The 16,788-nt window shown below is 34.5% G+C and overlaps 1 protein-coding gene across 8 annotated transcripts in view; it reads left to right on the top strand.

Moving 5' to 3' along the window:
• The window catches only part of BRIP1 (BRCA1 interacting helicase 1), a 187,980-nt gene that overhangs the window by 69,845 nt on the left and 101,347 nt on the right, over positions 1–16,788 (top strand). For all 8 annotated transcript variants that reach the window (XM_003814472.6, XM_014342182.4, XM_055101590.2 and 5 more), the window contains exons 10-13: positions 1,743–1,875; positions 11,290–11,444; positions 14,710–14,875; positions 15,308–15,448. In XM_003814472.6, the coding sequence (XP_003814520.4) occupies positions 1,743–1,875; positions 11,290–11,444; positions 14,710–14,875; positions 15,308–15,448 (595 nt within the window). The remainder of the gene's footprint in view (positions 1–1,742; positions 1,876–11,289; positions 11,445–14,709; positions 14,876–15,307; positions 15,449–16,788) is intronic.

Below are 16,788 nucleotides of genomic sequence, written 5' to 3'. Positions count from 1 at the left end.
TAAAAATGAAAACAATTCAATCCATTGAGATAGAGAGTAGAAGGATGGTTTACCAGAGGCTGGCAAGGGTAGTAGATGGGGATCACAGGGGAGGAGGGGTTGGTTAATGAGTACAAAAAAAAGAAAAATAGAATGAATGAATAAGGCCTAGTATTTGATAGCACAACAGTGTGACTATAGTCAATAATGATTTAACTGTACATTTAAAAATAACTAAAAGAATATAATTGGATTATTTGTAACACAAAGGATTAATGCTTGAGAGGACGGTTACCCCATCTTCCATGATGTGATTATTACATATTGCATGCCTGTATCAAAACATGTACCCCATAAATATATACACCTACTATGTACCCACGAAAATTAAAAATTAAAACCCAAGTCTTCCCATTGCCCTTTGAATAAATTCAGATTTCTTATCATGACTCAAGATGACTGATTTCTGCTTATCACTCTGACATTGTTCATACCATTATTCATTTTTGCCCATTGTGCTGCAAATCATATTGGCTTTCTTTCAGATCCTCAAACAAGCAAAATTTGCTAACCACCTCAGGACCTTTCTCCTAGCTGTTCCTTCTGCTTGGATATTTCTTTCTTTCTGATTCTCCCATGACTGGATACTTTTTGCATTCAGTTATTAGAATAAATGTCACCTCAGGGAGAGCATTCTTGACATTAAAATTAAAGTTGCAACTAGGTTATATTAAACTAATTTATTTTCATAATTTATTTGTATATAATTACCTGATTTTTTTTTCATTTTATTAGAACTTTTTTTTTAACTTTTAAGTTCAGGGGTACATGTGCAGGTTTGTTATACAGGTAAACATGTTATGGGGGTTTGTTGTACATATTATTTCATCACCCAGGTATTAAGCCTTATAACTCATTAGTTATTTTTCCTGATCTTCTCCCTTCTCCAACCCTACACCATCCGATAGGCCCCAGTATGTGCTGTTCCCCTCTTGTCCATGTGGTCTCATCATTTAGCTCTCACTTATAAGTGAGAACATGCAGTATTTTCTGTTCCTGCATTAGTTTGCTAAGGATATGATCTCCAGCTCCATCTATGTTCCCGTAAAGGACATGTTCTCGTTCTTTTTTATGGCCATATAGTATCCCATGACTACCTGACATTTTCTTGTTTATGTATTTGTTTTTATGTTTATTCCTGTCTCCCTTTAGTAGAATGTAATTTCCATGAGAGTAAGGACCTTGCCTATTTTATTTAACTGCTGTTATTTTCACTACCCAGAACAATGTCTGGAATAAAATAGGCATTCAAACACTTAATGTATGAATGTGTATATATATCAATGAATGTATTTATATATTTTCTAGTAATTCTCTTTTTTGTGTTAATATGTAACACTTTAATTTCTTTATTAGGTTGTTTTGCATTTCCTTTTATATATATTTGGGATAAGTACCTAAGACCTGGCTCTCAGTTGAAGAGACATTAGCTAAGTAAAGCAATGTGAATCCACAAAACAAGTGGGAAATCATATGCATGTTTGTTTCTTCTGAATAAAAGCTTTATTTTTAGTTATATAAAGTTTATTTTGCAATGAGACATGAATCCTTTTTAAAAGGTGTCTTAATTAATCCACATTCATGTCCTAAGAATGTCAAGATATACAGATCAACGCATGACAATAATGATGATTCTCTTGTTCTGTTGAAATAGTGTGTGTAAGGATGATACTGGTTGACACAATTGTTTTATTTTATTTCAGTTGGTTAGAAGCAAACGCTGAATATCTTGTAGAAAGAGATTATGAATCAGCTTGTAAAATATGGAGTGGAAATGAAATGCTCTTAACTTTACACAAAATGGGTATCACCACTGCTACTTTTCCCATTTTGCAGGTAAGATATTTTTTCTACCTGTGAAACGTATTTAGTGAATTAGAAGTGATTTAGTCGTGACTAAATCCAGATTAAATCTAGTGAGTAACCCAGAATTTTTAAATATAGCAATTTAATTTTTAAAAAATTTTATTATCTAAATTTGATAATCTTTAAGTGATGGCATGGGTAAATTGTGGGTGAAAATATAGCATTATTTAGTTTGAAGGAAATTAGTCTTTAAAGGGATTAATTGCTTTGTTTAAAGCTAAAAGGAGTCAATATTTTTAGGTTGTAGATTTACTTAGTCAATTGTAAAAGTTAAAATTTTAGAAAATAAAAAGAGGAGAAATTCCTATTTTGTTCATCTTAATTTAGAAATTATAAACCTGATATTCATGGAGAGATCATGAGTAGGCTTTGGAAGACTATGAAACTTATGAAGCTATATGCAAAATTTTATGAGTGTATCCTTTTGTACATTTTTCTAAATAGAGGCTGCATAAATTTCATTATATTTTCTAATGTTTTTTGCTGATAAGAATATATTTTCTTTTTTTGTTGCTATTTACTTATTTAAATTAATAGATTATGTATTTTAGAATGGTTGTTTTAGGTTTAGAGAAAAATTAAGCAGAAGGTCCAGAATTCTCATATACTCTCACTCCCAGCTACACACCTATACACTTACACAATACACACCAACTCCATAGTTTCCCCATTATTGACCTCTTACAATAGTGTAGTATATTTGTTATAATTGATGAACCATTATTGCTACATTATTGTTCATTAAAGTCCATAGTTTACCTTAAGGTTTACCCCTTGTGTTGTAGAGTTCAATTAGGTTTTGCCTAGGAATCCACCACTACAGTATCATACAGAGTGTGTTCACTGTCCTAAAAATCTTCTGTGTTACACCTATTCATCCCTCCACCACACCACGCCCACACCCACCAAACCCTTGGCAACCACAGATTTTTTTTACTAACTCCATTGTTTTGCCTTTTCTGGAATGCCATATAGTTGAAATTGTGCAGTATGTAGTCTTTTCAGACTGGCTTCTGTCTTAGCAATATGCATATAAGATTCCTCCATGTATTTTTTTGCCTTGATAACTCATTTCTTCTTATAGCTGAATGATATTTCATTATTTGGATGTACCACAGTTTATCCATTCACCTACTGAAAGAAACATTGATGGTTTCCAGTTTTTGGCAATTGTGAATAAAGCTATTATAAACATTTCTATTAGTGACAAGCTTTCTACTCATTTGGATATTTACTTAGGAACACATTTGTTGTATTATATGGTAAGACTGTGTTTAGCTTTGCAAGAAACTGCTAAACAGTCTTCAAAAGTGGCTGTAACTGCCGGGTATGGTGGTATGCGCCTGTAGTCCCAGCTACTTGGGAGGCTGAGGCAGGAAGATTGCTTGAACCCAGGAATTTGAGGCTGTAGTGCACTATGATTGCATGCTTGTGAATAGCCACTGCTCTCCAGCCTGAGCAACATAGCAAGACTTTGTCTCTTGACAAAAAGTGGCTGTACCATTTTGCATTCCCACCAGCAATGAACAAAAGTTCCTGTTGTTGTATATCTTCGCCAGTGAACTTTGGGGCTGAGGACTCTGCTTCTACGAGTACAACTTTTTTAGATTACACATATGAGTGATAGCATGCAGTATTTGTCTATCAGGCTTATTTCAGATAGCATAATACTTCCAGTTTCATCCATGTTGTTGCAAATGGCAAAATTTTCTTCTTTTTTAAGACTGAATATTTCATTATATATATATGTGCCACATTTTCTTTATTTCATTAATCACTCACTATATTCTCACTTTTCCCCATGGGAAGAATTGTGGGCTAATGGAGGCTCTCTTGGCACTGAGCTGTACTTCCGTGGGGCAGGGGTGATGTAGGTAATATGAAACTATACTTTTTGCCCTCTTCAATGCATCTGTTCTTGGATTTTTTGCTCCAATGGGGTCCTGGAACTTCTCTGCTAGACTCTTAGACTCTTAACAAAGGTACTCTCATGTGCGAGTGGTTGTCAGAATTGGTTCATTGTTGGGAGATGACAATGGAAAACTCAAATTCTTTTTTTTTTTTTTTTTTTTTTTGAGATGAAGTCTCACTCTGTTGCCCAGGCTGGAGGGCAGTGGCGTGATCTCGGCTCACTGCAACCTCTGCCTCTCGTGTTCAAGTGATCCTCATGTCTAAGCCTCCTGAGTTGCTGGGACTACAGGCATGCCCCACCATGCCCGGCTAATATTTGTATTTTTGGTAGAGACGGGGTTTCACCATGTTGGCCAGGCTGGTGTCAAACTCCTGACCTCAAGTGATCCACCTGCCTTGGCCTCCCAAAGTGCTGGGCTCACAGGTGTGAGTCACCGTGCCTGGCTAGAAAACTCAAATTCTTCCATCTTGCTGATGTTATTTCTCAAAGAGGTTTTTGAACAAAAAAAATGATGAAAATAATTACCAACATGATCACAATAGCATTCTGGGCATGTGACTATTAAAACATATATTTTAATCAGGATATACTTAAATTTTTGCCCTGCATTTATAAAATGCAGCGTGGTATCTATTGTAAGAATTTTTCCATATTGTGACATCTTTCATAATATTTTTTGCATAAATTGTTTGCATTTTGAAAGCTACTTATATAACAGTAAAATGGGGCTGAGGGTGGTGGTGCATGCCAGTAATCCTACACTTTGACAGGCTGAGGCTGGCGGATTGCTTGAGCCCAGGAGTTCAAGACCAGCCTGGGCAACACAGACCCTGTTGTCTACAAAAAATTAGCTGGTGTGGTGGCATGCGCTGTAGTCCCAGCTACTTGGGAGGCTGAGGCAGGAGGATCACCTGAACGCAGGAGGTTGAGGCTACAGTGAACCATGATTGCACCACTACACTCCAGCCTGGGGCACAGAGCAAGACCCTGTTTAAAAAAAAAGAAAAGGATAAATTGTAGCATATTCATATAGTGGAATACTACATAGCAATAAAAAATGAACTACTTCCAACACAACCATATAGATATATATATATATATTTTTTGAGATGGAGTTTCGCCCTTGTTGCCCAGACTGGAGTGCAATGGCGTGATCTCAGCTCACCGCAACCTCCGCCTCCTGGGTTCAAGTGATTCTCCTGCCTCAGACTCCCAAGTAGCTGGGATTACAGGCATGCGCCACCACACCTGGCTAATTTTTTGTATTTTTAGTAGAGACGGAGTTTCTCCATGTTGGTCAGGCTGGCCTCGAACTCCTGACCTCAGGTGATCCGCCCACCATGGCCTCCCAAAGTGCCAGGATTACAGGTGTGAGCCACCGCACCTGGCTCTAGATGAATCTTAAATATTATGTTAGGTGAAGGAAACCAGATTCAAAAGGGTATAAACTGTATAAATCTATTTTTATGAAGTTGAAGAACAGACAAACCTAATTATGGTGACAGAAGTTGAAGTACTGGTTACAACTATGTGGGGGTTTGAAGCAGTTTGGGCTGAGAAGGGGCACAAAGGAACATCTGGGATTCTAGGAATGTTTTGTATCCTGGTCAGGTGTTAGTTACATGGGGAGGTGTGTGTATTTAGTGAGGTGTACATGTAAGATTAGTTCATTCTACTGTATATGTTCCATGTCAGTTATAAAATGTACAAATAAAATGTATGTCAAGGGAAAAAAACTGGAAAATACAGAATGGCACAAAGAAAAATGACTCATAAACTCAAAGATGAACATTATGAACATTGTGATTTATGTCTAGTTATGCCTTCTTCTATGCCCATATTTGCTTATTATAAATATATTTCTGATATGACACATTTGTTTTACCCTCTTTTAATTTAACAATATATTGTGTATACTTTCCTATTTAAGTAAAGATTCCTTCACATAATTTTTAATTGCGGTGTAGCATTTTTATGAGTGTACTTATTCTAAATTGATTAATCCGATAAGTTGAAATATAGGTTATTTCCAGTTTCCCAGTATAATAAACAGTTCTGATATGAACATCCCTTATGAATTGTGGTTTTTGAATTTACTTTAAGCAGTCTTTTCTTATCCTATGTTATATTTCTCCTAAAAATTTTAAGGTATTTATTGTTTATAAAGGATGGGATTTATAAATACTTTTACAAAGCCTTGGATTCATTTTGTTTATGTTGTGAATTTATGAATCAATTTTTTTCCTGTATGGATAGAGAATTGTCCCAGCACTGTTTCCTAAATAGTGCATATTATTTTCCCTCTAATTTGTAACGCTACCTCTGCTACCTATTTTTCTTTTTTTAATTAAAAAAATATTTTTAAACTTTTTTTTTTGTTTTTAAGAGACAGAGTCTTGCTGTGTTGCCCGGAATGAAGTGCAATGGTGCATTCATAGCTCACTGTAACCTTGGATTTCTGGTCTTAAGGGATCCTCCTGCCACAGCCTGCTCAGTAGCTGGGACTACAGGCATGCATCACCACACCTGGCTAATTACTTATTTTTTTATTTATTTTGAGACAGAATCTCACTCTGTTAACCAGGCTGGAGTGCAGTGGTGTGATCTCAGCTCACTGCAACCTCCGCCTCCCAGGTTCAGGCAATTCTTGTGCCTCAGCGCCTCCAAGTACCTGGGACCACAAGCATGCCACCACACCTGGCTCATTTTTTGTATTTTTTTGTAGAGACGGGCTTTTGTCATGTTGCCCAGGCTGGTCTCCAGCTCCTGAGCTCAAGTGATCCACCCGCCTCGGTCTTTCAAAGTGCTAGGATTACAAGCATGAGCCACCCGTGCCTGGCCTAATTTTTTTTATGTTTTGTAGAGACAGGGTCTCACTATGTTGCCTAGGCTGGTCTTGAACTCCTGGCCTCAGGCGATCCTCCCACCTCGGCCTCCTGAAGCACTGGGATTACAAGAGTGAACCACTACACCCAGCCCCTCTAATTTTCATATATGTGTGAATTTATATCTGGACTTGATTGTGTTCCACCATTCTGTTTCTCTAATTTGTCACATTTGTTAATTAATGATTTAAGAAAAGTGCTTATATATAGTAGGGCATATCCCTCACTTTATTATTTTCCTTTGGAATTGTATCAGCTGTCCTTTGTTTTACTCTGCCATTTGAATTTTAGAATTAGCTTATAATCTCTAGGAAAAGTTCTGTTAGAATTTTTATTGTAATTGCACTGTATTTATAGATTAATTTGGAAAGAATTCATGCATTTACATTATGAAGTTTTCCCATTCATGACAAGATATAGTTCTTCATTATTTTTTCCTATCTTTCAATAAAATTTTATAATTTTATTTTTAAAAGATTAGATGCCTTTGGTTAGATTTATTCATGGGTAGCTTAAAGTTTCTGTTTCCATTACAAATGATATATTTTTAAAATTACATTTTTAATTGTTATTGCTATATAAAACTGGTGTTTGATTTTTATATATTTATCTTATAATTGTCTTATTAACCACCTTGTTGAATTATTTTACAGGTTTGCCCACAGATTATCTTAAATTTTCCATGTAGATAACCATATTGTCTGAATAATGACCGGTTTCTTTCTTTCTCATTTCTTTCTATTTCTTCATGTTTTTATTTCTTACTATGCTGTCTCAGACTTCCAGTGTGTTGTTTATCACAGGCAATGAAAAAGACATCCTGGGCCAGGCGCAGTGGCTCACGCCTGTAATCCCAGCACTTTGGGAGGCCGAGGCGGGCAGATCACGAGGTCAGGAGATTGAGACCATCCTGGCTAACACGGTGAAACCCCGTCTCTACTAAAAATACAAAAAATTAGCCGGGCGTGGTGGTGGGCGCCTGTAGTCCCAGCTACTCAGGAGGCTGAGGCAGGAGAATGGCGCAAACCTGGGAGGCGGAGCTTGCAGTGAGCCGAAATCGCGCCACTGCACTCCAGCCTGGGCGACAGAGCGAGACTCTGTCTCAAAAAAGAAATAAAATAAAATAAAAAAAAGAAAAAGACATCTTGGTTTTGTTGCTTAAAGGAGCAATTACTAGTATTGCACCCTTTATTGAGATGTTTGCTGTGATTAAAAATTCTTTTTTAATTAACAGCTCTATTGAGCTATAATTCACATGCTTAAAATTTACCTTTTTAAAATGAGTTCTGTGGGTTATTTTATATTATATATTTATATATAATATATTATATATTTATATATAATATATTATATATTTATATATAATATATTATATATTTATATATAATATATTATATATTTATATATAATATATTATATATTTATATATAATATATTATATATTTATATATAATATATTATATATTTATATATAATATATTATATATTTATATATAATATATTATATATTTATATATAATATATTATATATTTATATATAATATATTATATATTTATATATAATATATTATATATTATATATAATATATTATATATTATATATTATATATTATATATTTATATATAATATATTATATATAATATATAATATATTACATAGTATATATATTATATATTTTTATATAAATATTTTATATAAATATATATACTATATATAGTATATAACTATATATAATATATTAATATATAATGTTTTATATATTTTTATATATTTTATATAGTATATAATATATTTTTATATATTTTATATATTATATAATATATTATATATTAATATATTTATTAATACATAAACACGTAATATATTTATATATAATATATTTATATTTATAAATTTATATAAATTTATTAATATATTTACATTTATAAATTTATATAAATTTATTAATAAATAAAATTATAATTTTATAAAATTATATAATTTTATAAATTCATAAAATTATAATTTTATAAAATTATTTATAAATTTATATAAATTTATAAATATAAATATAATATAAATATATTATATATAAATATATATTTTTATATTTACATTATATATAAATATATTAATATATTAATACATATATGAATATATATTTTATATAAATATATTATATAAAATATATTTATTTTATATATAATATTTATATAAAATATATAAAAATATAATATATACTATATTATATATAAATATATAATATATAAAATATATAATATAGAAATAACCCACAGAACTCACTTTAAAAAGGTAAATTTTAAGCATGTGAATTATAGCTCAATAAAGCTGTTAATTTTAATTCAATTCAATTCAATTAATTAAATTAAAAAATTAATTAGAGCTGTTAAATAATGTATATATTATATTTTTATTATATTATATATTTTATAATTATTTTTATTGGATTAAGGAAATTTGCCCTAATTCTAGTTGGCTAAGACATTCATCATTATGATTATCAATATTTTTAGGAATTTTTACCAAAGTAGTATACCTATAGAATATAAAGAGTCAGTCAGTTCTGTTGAGAAAAGCATTCCTCTGACCCACTCCTCAATCCCAATTCTCACTTTGGAGTGCACTTTTATCTCTTGTAGTGGTTTCTTCTGATATTTAACCACATTTAAAAAAATAACGTGGGTTCTGCTTCTTTGGAGTTTTCAATTTTAGATGTTCTCTGTTGACTTTCTGTTAAGTATAATGATTTAGCTCCTTTAGACACGCACACACTCACACACACTCTTCTCTCTCTGTCACACACACACACACACGCTCACTCATGCGCTCTCTCTTCCTCCTTTGCTTCCTGCTTTTCTGCCCTTCTTTCTTCTCTCTCTTCACTCTCTATTCTGCCAGTATAGTTACATTGATATTCAGCGTGGATATCATCACGTGTATGTATTATTATAGCCCATGATAGTAATGCATGTAGCTTACTTGATTATATTTTTATACAGCTTTATGTATGTTTCCTAAGGAACCATAATTAACTTTTTATTTATTTTTCCATTGCTTAGTTTTCTATTTTTCTACCCCCCCCAACCCAGCTGCCAATGTGTAGGTAACCTAACTGGAATTGAGCTCGGAGTACTCTAATAATTGAATATGTAGGATTTCATTTAGCCCTTCTGTTTTTAGTACAGCGCCTCACCTTTAGTAGTTTATATTTTCTATATTTTATCAGAGTAAATTGCCAGTGTTCTGCCAGTGTTGGAGAAGGATATTAAGCTTTGATGTAAGGTGTTGCTGAGGGGACTTCATTTTTCAAAAAGAATAATTTGATATTTGTATTTCATTGCAGGGCTGAATATTTTTCCAAGTTCATGTTGTCTTTCTTGTTTGTTCTTTGTTGGTTTGTTTTTTAAGTCTTTCTACTTATTTGTATTCTTTAATGTTTTGTTCAGTGAAGGCTGATTTTTACTCTTATAGATTTGTGTTGTTTCATGATATATCTGAATATTAAAATGTATCTTTCTTATTTATCCTATTTCCCCATTTTATTTTCATTGAACACATTTTATTGTCAGACATCAGAGTTGTCACCAATATCTTTTATTGCTTCAGTATTCAGAATTTTCTCTTTTACAATGTGGGGAACATACTCTTCTGTTTTCTTATAATTTTGTTTTAATGTCCACACTTTCATCCATATTAAAACTTATGAGCCATGTAAAGACCAAAGAACCAGTTAACATACATTTTGTTATTTAGCATGTATTGTTTCCTTAAGTCATTTAGTTTTGCTTGTGATGTAGTCATATTATTCTCAGCATCAGAATTACTTTCTGGAAATAATTCATGGATTTAAGGCAACATATCAACTCTTTAAAGCCTTTTGGAGAAGCCATTTGCTACATTTTTATTTAATTCCTTACATCTGAAAGGCACCAAATAATACCCTGATTGAATCTTCTAAATACCTAACTTATTATTAAAGAGTCTTTGACTCTGAGGAGAATTTTGCTAATATGGCGATCTAAAATATATTGTTAGCATTGTGCTGTTAATAATTGTCTTTGTTTGTATCACTATAAATACCTGAGGCTGGGTAACTTATAAAGAAAGGAGGTTTATTTGGTTCACAGTTCTGCAGCTTGTACGAAGCATGGCTCCAGCATCTGCTTTTGAGGACCTTAGCCTGCTTCCACTCATGGCAAAAGGTGAAGGGGAGCTGGTTTGTACAGATCATATGGCAAGAGAAGAAGCAAGAGAGAGAAGGGAGGGAGGTGTCAGGCTCTTTCTAACAACCAGCTCTCATGGGAACTAACAGAGCACTAACTCACCCCCTCTCTACTTAGGGAGGGCGTTAATCTATTCATGAGGTATCTACCCCCATGATCCCAAACCTCCTGATATGCCCCACTTCCATTACTGGGGATGAAATTTCAATATCAGATTTGGAGAAGTCAGACTATCAAACTATAGCAATTCTGTTCACCTAAAATTTCAATGCATGTTTTGTTGGGTTTCATTGTATTTTTGAGAAGTTTCTTTTTCCAATTCCCTCCCAACCCCTCTATACTTAATATGGTAATTTCTTGTAGGGACATTTTTCTGCTGTTCTTCAAAAAGAGGAAAAAATCTCACCAATTTATGGTAAAGAGGAGGCAAGAGAAGTACCTGTTATTAGTGCATCAACTCAAATAATGCTTAAAGGACTTTTTATGGTACTTGACTATCTTTTTAGGCAAAATAGCAGGTAAGTGAAGATAACTAGTATGTATTTTCCTTTTAAAAATAGCCTAATTTGAATGCTAGCATGTGTTTAATATATACCAATTTTGGGTGAGTAAATAGAATTGAAAACAAGTGTTATAGATATTATTATATATTTGCTCTTATTGACACAGACTTAGAGGAATTGAAATTAGTCTGATACTTTTTTGAGACAGGGACTTGCTCTGTCACCCAGGCTGAAGTGCAGTTGCATGATCACAGCTCACTGCAACTTTGACCTCCTGGGCTTAAGCAATCCTCCCACCTGTTTCCTGAGTAGCTGGGATTACAGGTGTGCACCACCCACACCCAGCTAATTTTTTAATTTTTATTTTTTTTGTAGAGATGAGATCTCACTATGTTCACCAGGATGGTCTTGAACTCCTGGCCTCAAGTGATCCTCCCACCTCAGCCTCCCAAAGTGCTAGGATTGTAAGTGTGAGCCCATGCCTGGCCAAAATTAGTCTTTTATATTAATGAATATTGAAATCATTAAATAAATATATTTAATTAATTCATATTAAATTATCTTCTATTGCTAAAGTTTTCTTATGTTCCTACAGTGTCAGAAAGTCCCTTTTTTATTGTATGAACTGTGGAAAATGAAAAACAACCAATCCCTCTCATCCTGTAACTTAAATTATAGTAGTACCTAGTTCTGGTATTTTTTTTTATTGTGGTAAAATATACATAAAATACACCATTTTAACCATTTTACGTATACAACTCAGTGCCATTAAGTACAGTATATTGGCAATGTTGTACATTGTACTCATTTCCAGAGATTTCCAGAAATTTTTTATTATTCCAAATAGGAATTCTGTACCCATGAAATAATAACCCCTAGAGTCTTTCCCCTCATCACCTGCTAACCTGTATTCTATTTTCATCTTATGAAGTCCTTTCTAGGTATTTCACATAAGAGCGATCATACAATGTTTGTCTTTTTGTGTCTGGCTTATTTCAATTCATTTGGCACAGTGTTTTCAGAGTTCATTTATGTAGTAGCATATATCAGAATTTCATTCCTTTCTATGGCTGAATAATACTCCATTGTATGTATATACCACAATTTGTTAATTTATTCTTATGTTAATGGACATTTGGGTTGTTTTCATCTTTTGCCTATTGTAAACAATGCTACTATGAATGTTGGTGTACAAATATCTGAGTTCTGCTTTCAGTTCTTCTGGGTGTATATAAGTACCTAGCAGTGGAATTGCAGAATCATATGGTAATGCTGCATTTAACTTTTTGAGGACTCACCATACTGTTTCTCACAGCAACTGCATTATTTTCCATTCCCATTATCAATGCACAAGGGTTCCAATTTCTACACATCCTTGCCAACAGTTTATGTAGCAGCATATATCAGAATTGTTTTTGCTGACACTCGTTATTTTATTTTTTGTATAATAGCCATCCTAATAGGTATCAAGTGATATCATCTGGTTTTTATTTGTATTTCCTAATGACTAGAGATGTTGAGAATCTTTTCATGTGCTTATTGGCCAATTGTATGTCTTTTTTGGAGAAATATCTATTGAAGTCTTTTGCCCACTTTTGAATTATTGGTTTTTTGTTGTTGTTGTTGAGTTGTAGTTATTTAGATATTCTGGATGTCAGTCCTGTAAGAGATATATACTTTACAAATATTTTCTCTCATTCTGTGGGTTGTTTTTTCATTTATTCATAGTGTCCTTTGATGCAGAAAAGGTTTTTAATCTTGTTGAAGTCCAATTTATCTTTCTCTTTTTTTGTTGTTGCCTGTACTTTTAGTGTCACATCCAGTAAATCATGGCCAAATCTGATATGAAGATTTCCCCTATGTTTTCTTTTCCTTTTTTTTTTTTTTTTTTTTTTGAGACGGGAGTCTTGCTCTGTCACCCAGGTTGGAGTGCAGTGGCGCGATCTCGGCTCACTGCAAGCTCAGCCTCCCGGGTTCATGCCATTCTCCTGCCTCAGCCTCCCGAGTAGCTGGGACTACAGGCGCCCACCACCACGCCCGGCTAATTTTTTGTATTTTCTAGTAGAGACGGGGTTTCACCGTGTTAGCCAGAATGGTCTCGATCTCCTGACCTCGTGATCCGCCCGCCTTGGCCTCCCAAAGTGCTGGGATTACAGGCGTGAGCCATCGCACCCGGTCTCCCCTTTGTTTTAAAAGTTTTACAGTTTTTGGCTCCCAGTATTTTTATAAGATTCTCTCCACAGTTGTTAAGTTCCCAACTTTAATTTTGAGATCTAATCTCTCTAGGAGTGAAATGAATAAGGAAATACTATAGCGAAGACATGGTAGAGAATACCACATTTTACTTTTTTTTTTTTTTTTTTTTGAGATGGAGTCTTGCTCTGTCACCCAGGCTACAGTGCAGTGGCGCTATCTCAGCTCACTGCAACCTCCGCCTCCCGGGTTCAAGTGATTCTCCTGCCTCAGCCTCCTGAGTAGCTGGGGTTACAGGCGACTGCCACCACACCCGGCTAATTTTTGTATTTTTAGTAGAGACGGGTTTTCACCATGTTGGCCAGGCTGGTCTCGAACTCCTGACCTCGTGATCCACCCGCCTCGGCCTCCCAAAGTGCTGGGATTACAGGTGTGAACCACCGCGCCTGGCCACATTTTATTATTTTTAAGCTTAACCATTTTCTAGATTCATATTGAAAGTAGTTATAAACTGGATGGGATCACAGATATCATCTGGTTCAGCACCTTCATTAAAAGTAGATGAAGGCTGAGACTCAGGTTTCAAAGGAATGTAAGAATTTTATAACTTGTTGCTAATACTTTAAAAACTTTCAGTAAAAATTATCCTTCTATTTTCTCATTTAATAAAAAAGTATAACCCACCTTTTAGTCTCTTTAACCATAATACTGTTTTCTATTTTGTAACTCATCATGTAGTAGAGCATGCAGAGAGCTCTGGACTGGGAGTTAGGAGGCCTGGATTTTAATTCTGCTTCTGCCATGACATATGTAATGTTTGAAAATGAGGTTAGGAAGTAGCTGATAAAAGATAGATGGTTAGATGATTTCTAATATTCCCTCTGAGAATCAGTTGATGCTATGATTAATGGCTTTATTAATATCAGAATTACTGAATTTAATTAATGGTAAGGAGAATGTTATTTTTGAATGGGAAGGTACCAGCTCTTTCAAATGAGTTTTAATGTAATCAGTTTTTATATTGTATGTAGCTGGGTCATAGGTTTTAAAAGTTTTGCCACTTAATTAGCACTTTCTTTGCATCTAGATTTGCAGATGATTATAAAATTGCGATTCAACAGACTTACTCCTGGACAAATCAGATTGATATTTCAGACAAAAATGGGTTGTTGGTTCTACCAAAAAATAAGAAACGTTCACGACAGAAAACTGCAGTTCATGTGCTAAACTTTTGGTGCTTAAATCCAGCTGTGGTAAGCTCATCATGTAAATGGAAATTTTGTCTTCTTGCTCAGTACCAGCATTTTAATAAATGTGGTTGACTCTTTTAAAGATAGTTGTTTGTTGTTGTTGTTGTTTTGAGGCAGGGTCTTGCTCTTCACCCAGGCTGGAGTGCAGTGGTGCAATCTCGGCTCACTGTAGCCTTGACCTTCCAGGCTCAAGCGATCCTCCCACCTTAGCTTCCCGAGTAGCTGGGACTATAGGCATGTGTCACCATGCCCGGCTAATTTTTGTATTTTTTGTAGAGACGGGGTTTCACCATATTGCCCAGGCTGGTCTCAGACTCCTAGACTCAAGCGATCTTCCTGCTTCAGCCTCCCAAAGTGCTGGGATTACAGGTGTGAGCCACTTTGCCCAGCCTCTTTTAAAGATAATTTTATTTATCTAATGTTGTTTTCTTTTAGGCCTTTTCAGATATTAATGGCAAAGTTCAGACCATTGTTTTGACATCTGGTACATTATCACCAATGAAATCCTTTTCGTCAGAACTTGGTGTTACATTTACTATCCAGCTGGAGGCTAATCATATCATTAAAAATTCACAGGTTAGTTGTTGTTGTTTTTTTTTTTTGGAAGGCCTTCAGTGTTTCTACTTCAATATAACTCTATGTAAACAAGTTAGAAGATACCTGAAGTGCCAGCAAGTAAATCTTGGTAGGAAATTCAACATTCCAGTTTTACAATAAAAGAAAATCTGTCAGCTACTTAATGATGTGTCAACAGAAGGAAATAATCCAGTCACTTGGGATGCAAAAGGCTGTATTTCAGCTTCTTCTTCTAAGTAAGTTTTAGTTTTGTAATGAAAACAAAATTTTGATTTCTTTAATTCTCATTGTATAATTATGTGTTTTATTTATTGATTGATTGATTTTTGAGACAGAGTCTGGCTCTGTTGCCCATGCTGGAGTGCAGTGGTGTGATCTTGGCTCACTCGGGTTTAAGCAATTCTCCTGCTTCAGCCTCTCAAGTTGCTGAGATTACAGGTGTGCGCCGCACGCCTGGCTAATTTTTTATTTTTTTGGTAGAGATGGGGTTTCAGCATGTTGTCCATTCTGGTCTTGAACTCCTGCCCTCAAATAATGCACTTGCCTCAGCCTCCCAAAGTGTTGGGATTACAGGCGTGAGCCACTGTGCCCAGCCTATTTATATTTTATTTATTTTATCTCTGTATTTTTATTTTTACTTTTATTTTTTGAGACAAGGTTTTGCTCTGTCACCCAGACTGGAGTGCAGTGGTGTGATCTTGGCTCACTGCAGCCTTCGCCTCCTGGGTTCCAGCGGTTCTCCTGCCTCAACCTTCTGAGTAGCTGGGATTATGGGTGTATGCCACCATGCCTGGCGCATTTTTGTATTTTTAGTAGAGATGGGGTTTTGCCATTTTGGCCAGACTTTATCTTTTTAGAGACAAGGTCGCTTGCTATGTTGCCCAGGCTGGCTTCAAACTCCCAGGCTGAGGCAGTCCACCTGCCTCAGCCTCCTGAGTAGCTGGGACTACAGGCATGTACTACCATGCCCAGCTTGTATAATTATTTATGCTTCTCTTTTCCATTAGACTACAGTGTATCCTGATTCTTCCTTTTACATCCACGTTCTTCCTCTGTGCCTAGATTAATAGCTGGTATTTAGCAAGTGTTCAGCATGTTTGAATATCTGAAATGAGTTAAAAGTACTCTTATGAGTCCTATGATTTAAGATTTTAATGTTTTATAACGATGCCTACTAAATGTTATTTTAATTTTTGTGGAAATGTATAGATTGTTATTTTTCATTATGCCTTCTGGTTTCTTTTTATGAAATATTTTAAAGTGGTTAGGCACACAGGTGATGTTAAGCTGTGGTTAATGCTAAAGTGGTTAAGTTAACATCACCTGTGTGCCTAACACAA

Source organism: Pan paniscus, chromosome 19, assembly GCF_029289425.2.
Source record: "Pan paniscus chromosome 19, NHGRI_mPanPan1-v2.0_pri, whole genome shotgun sequence".
Taxonomy (NCBI): Eukaryota; Metazoa; Chordata; class Mammalia; order Primates; family Hominidae; genus Pan; species Pan paniscus.
Note: the sequence above shows the minus strand (reverse complement) of the source record. Positions and strands in the feature narration are given on the sequence as shown.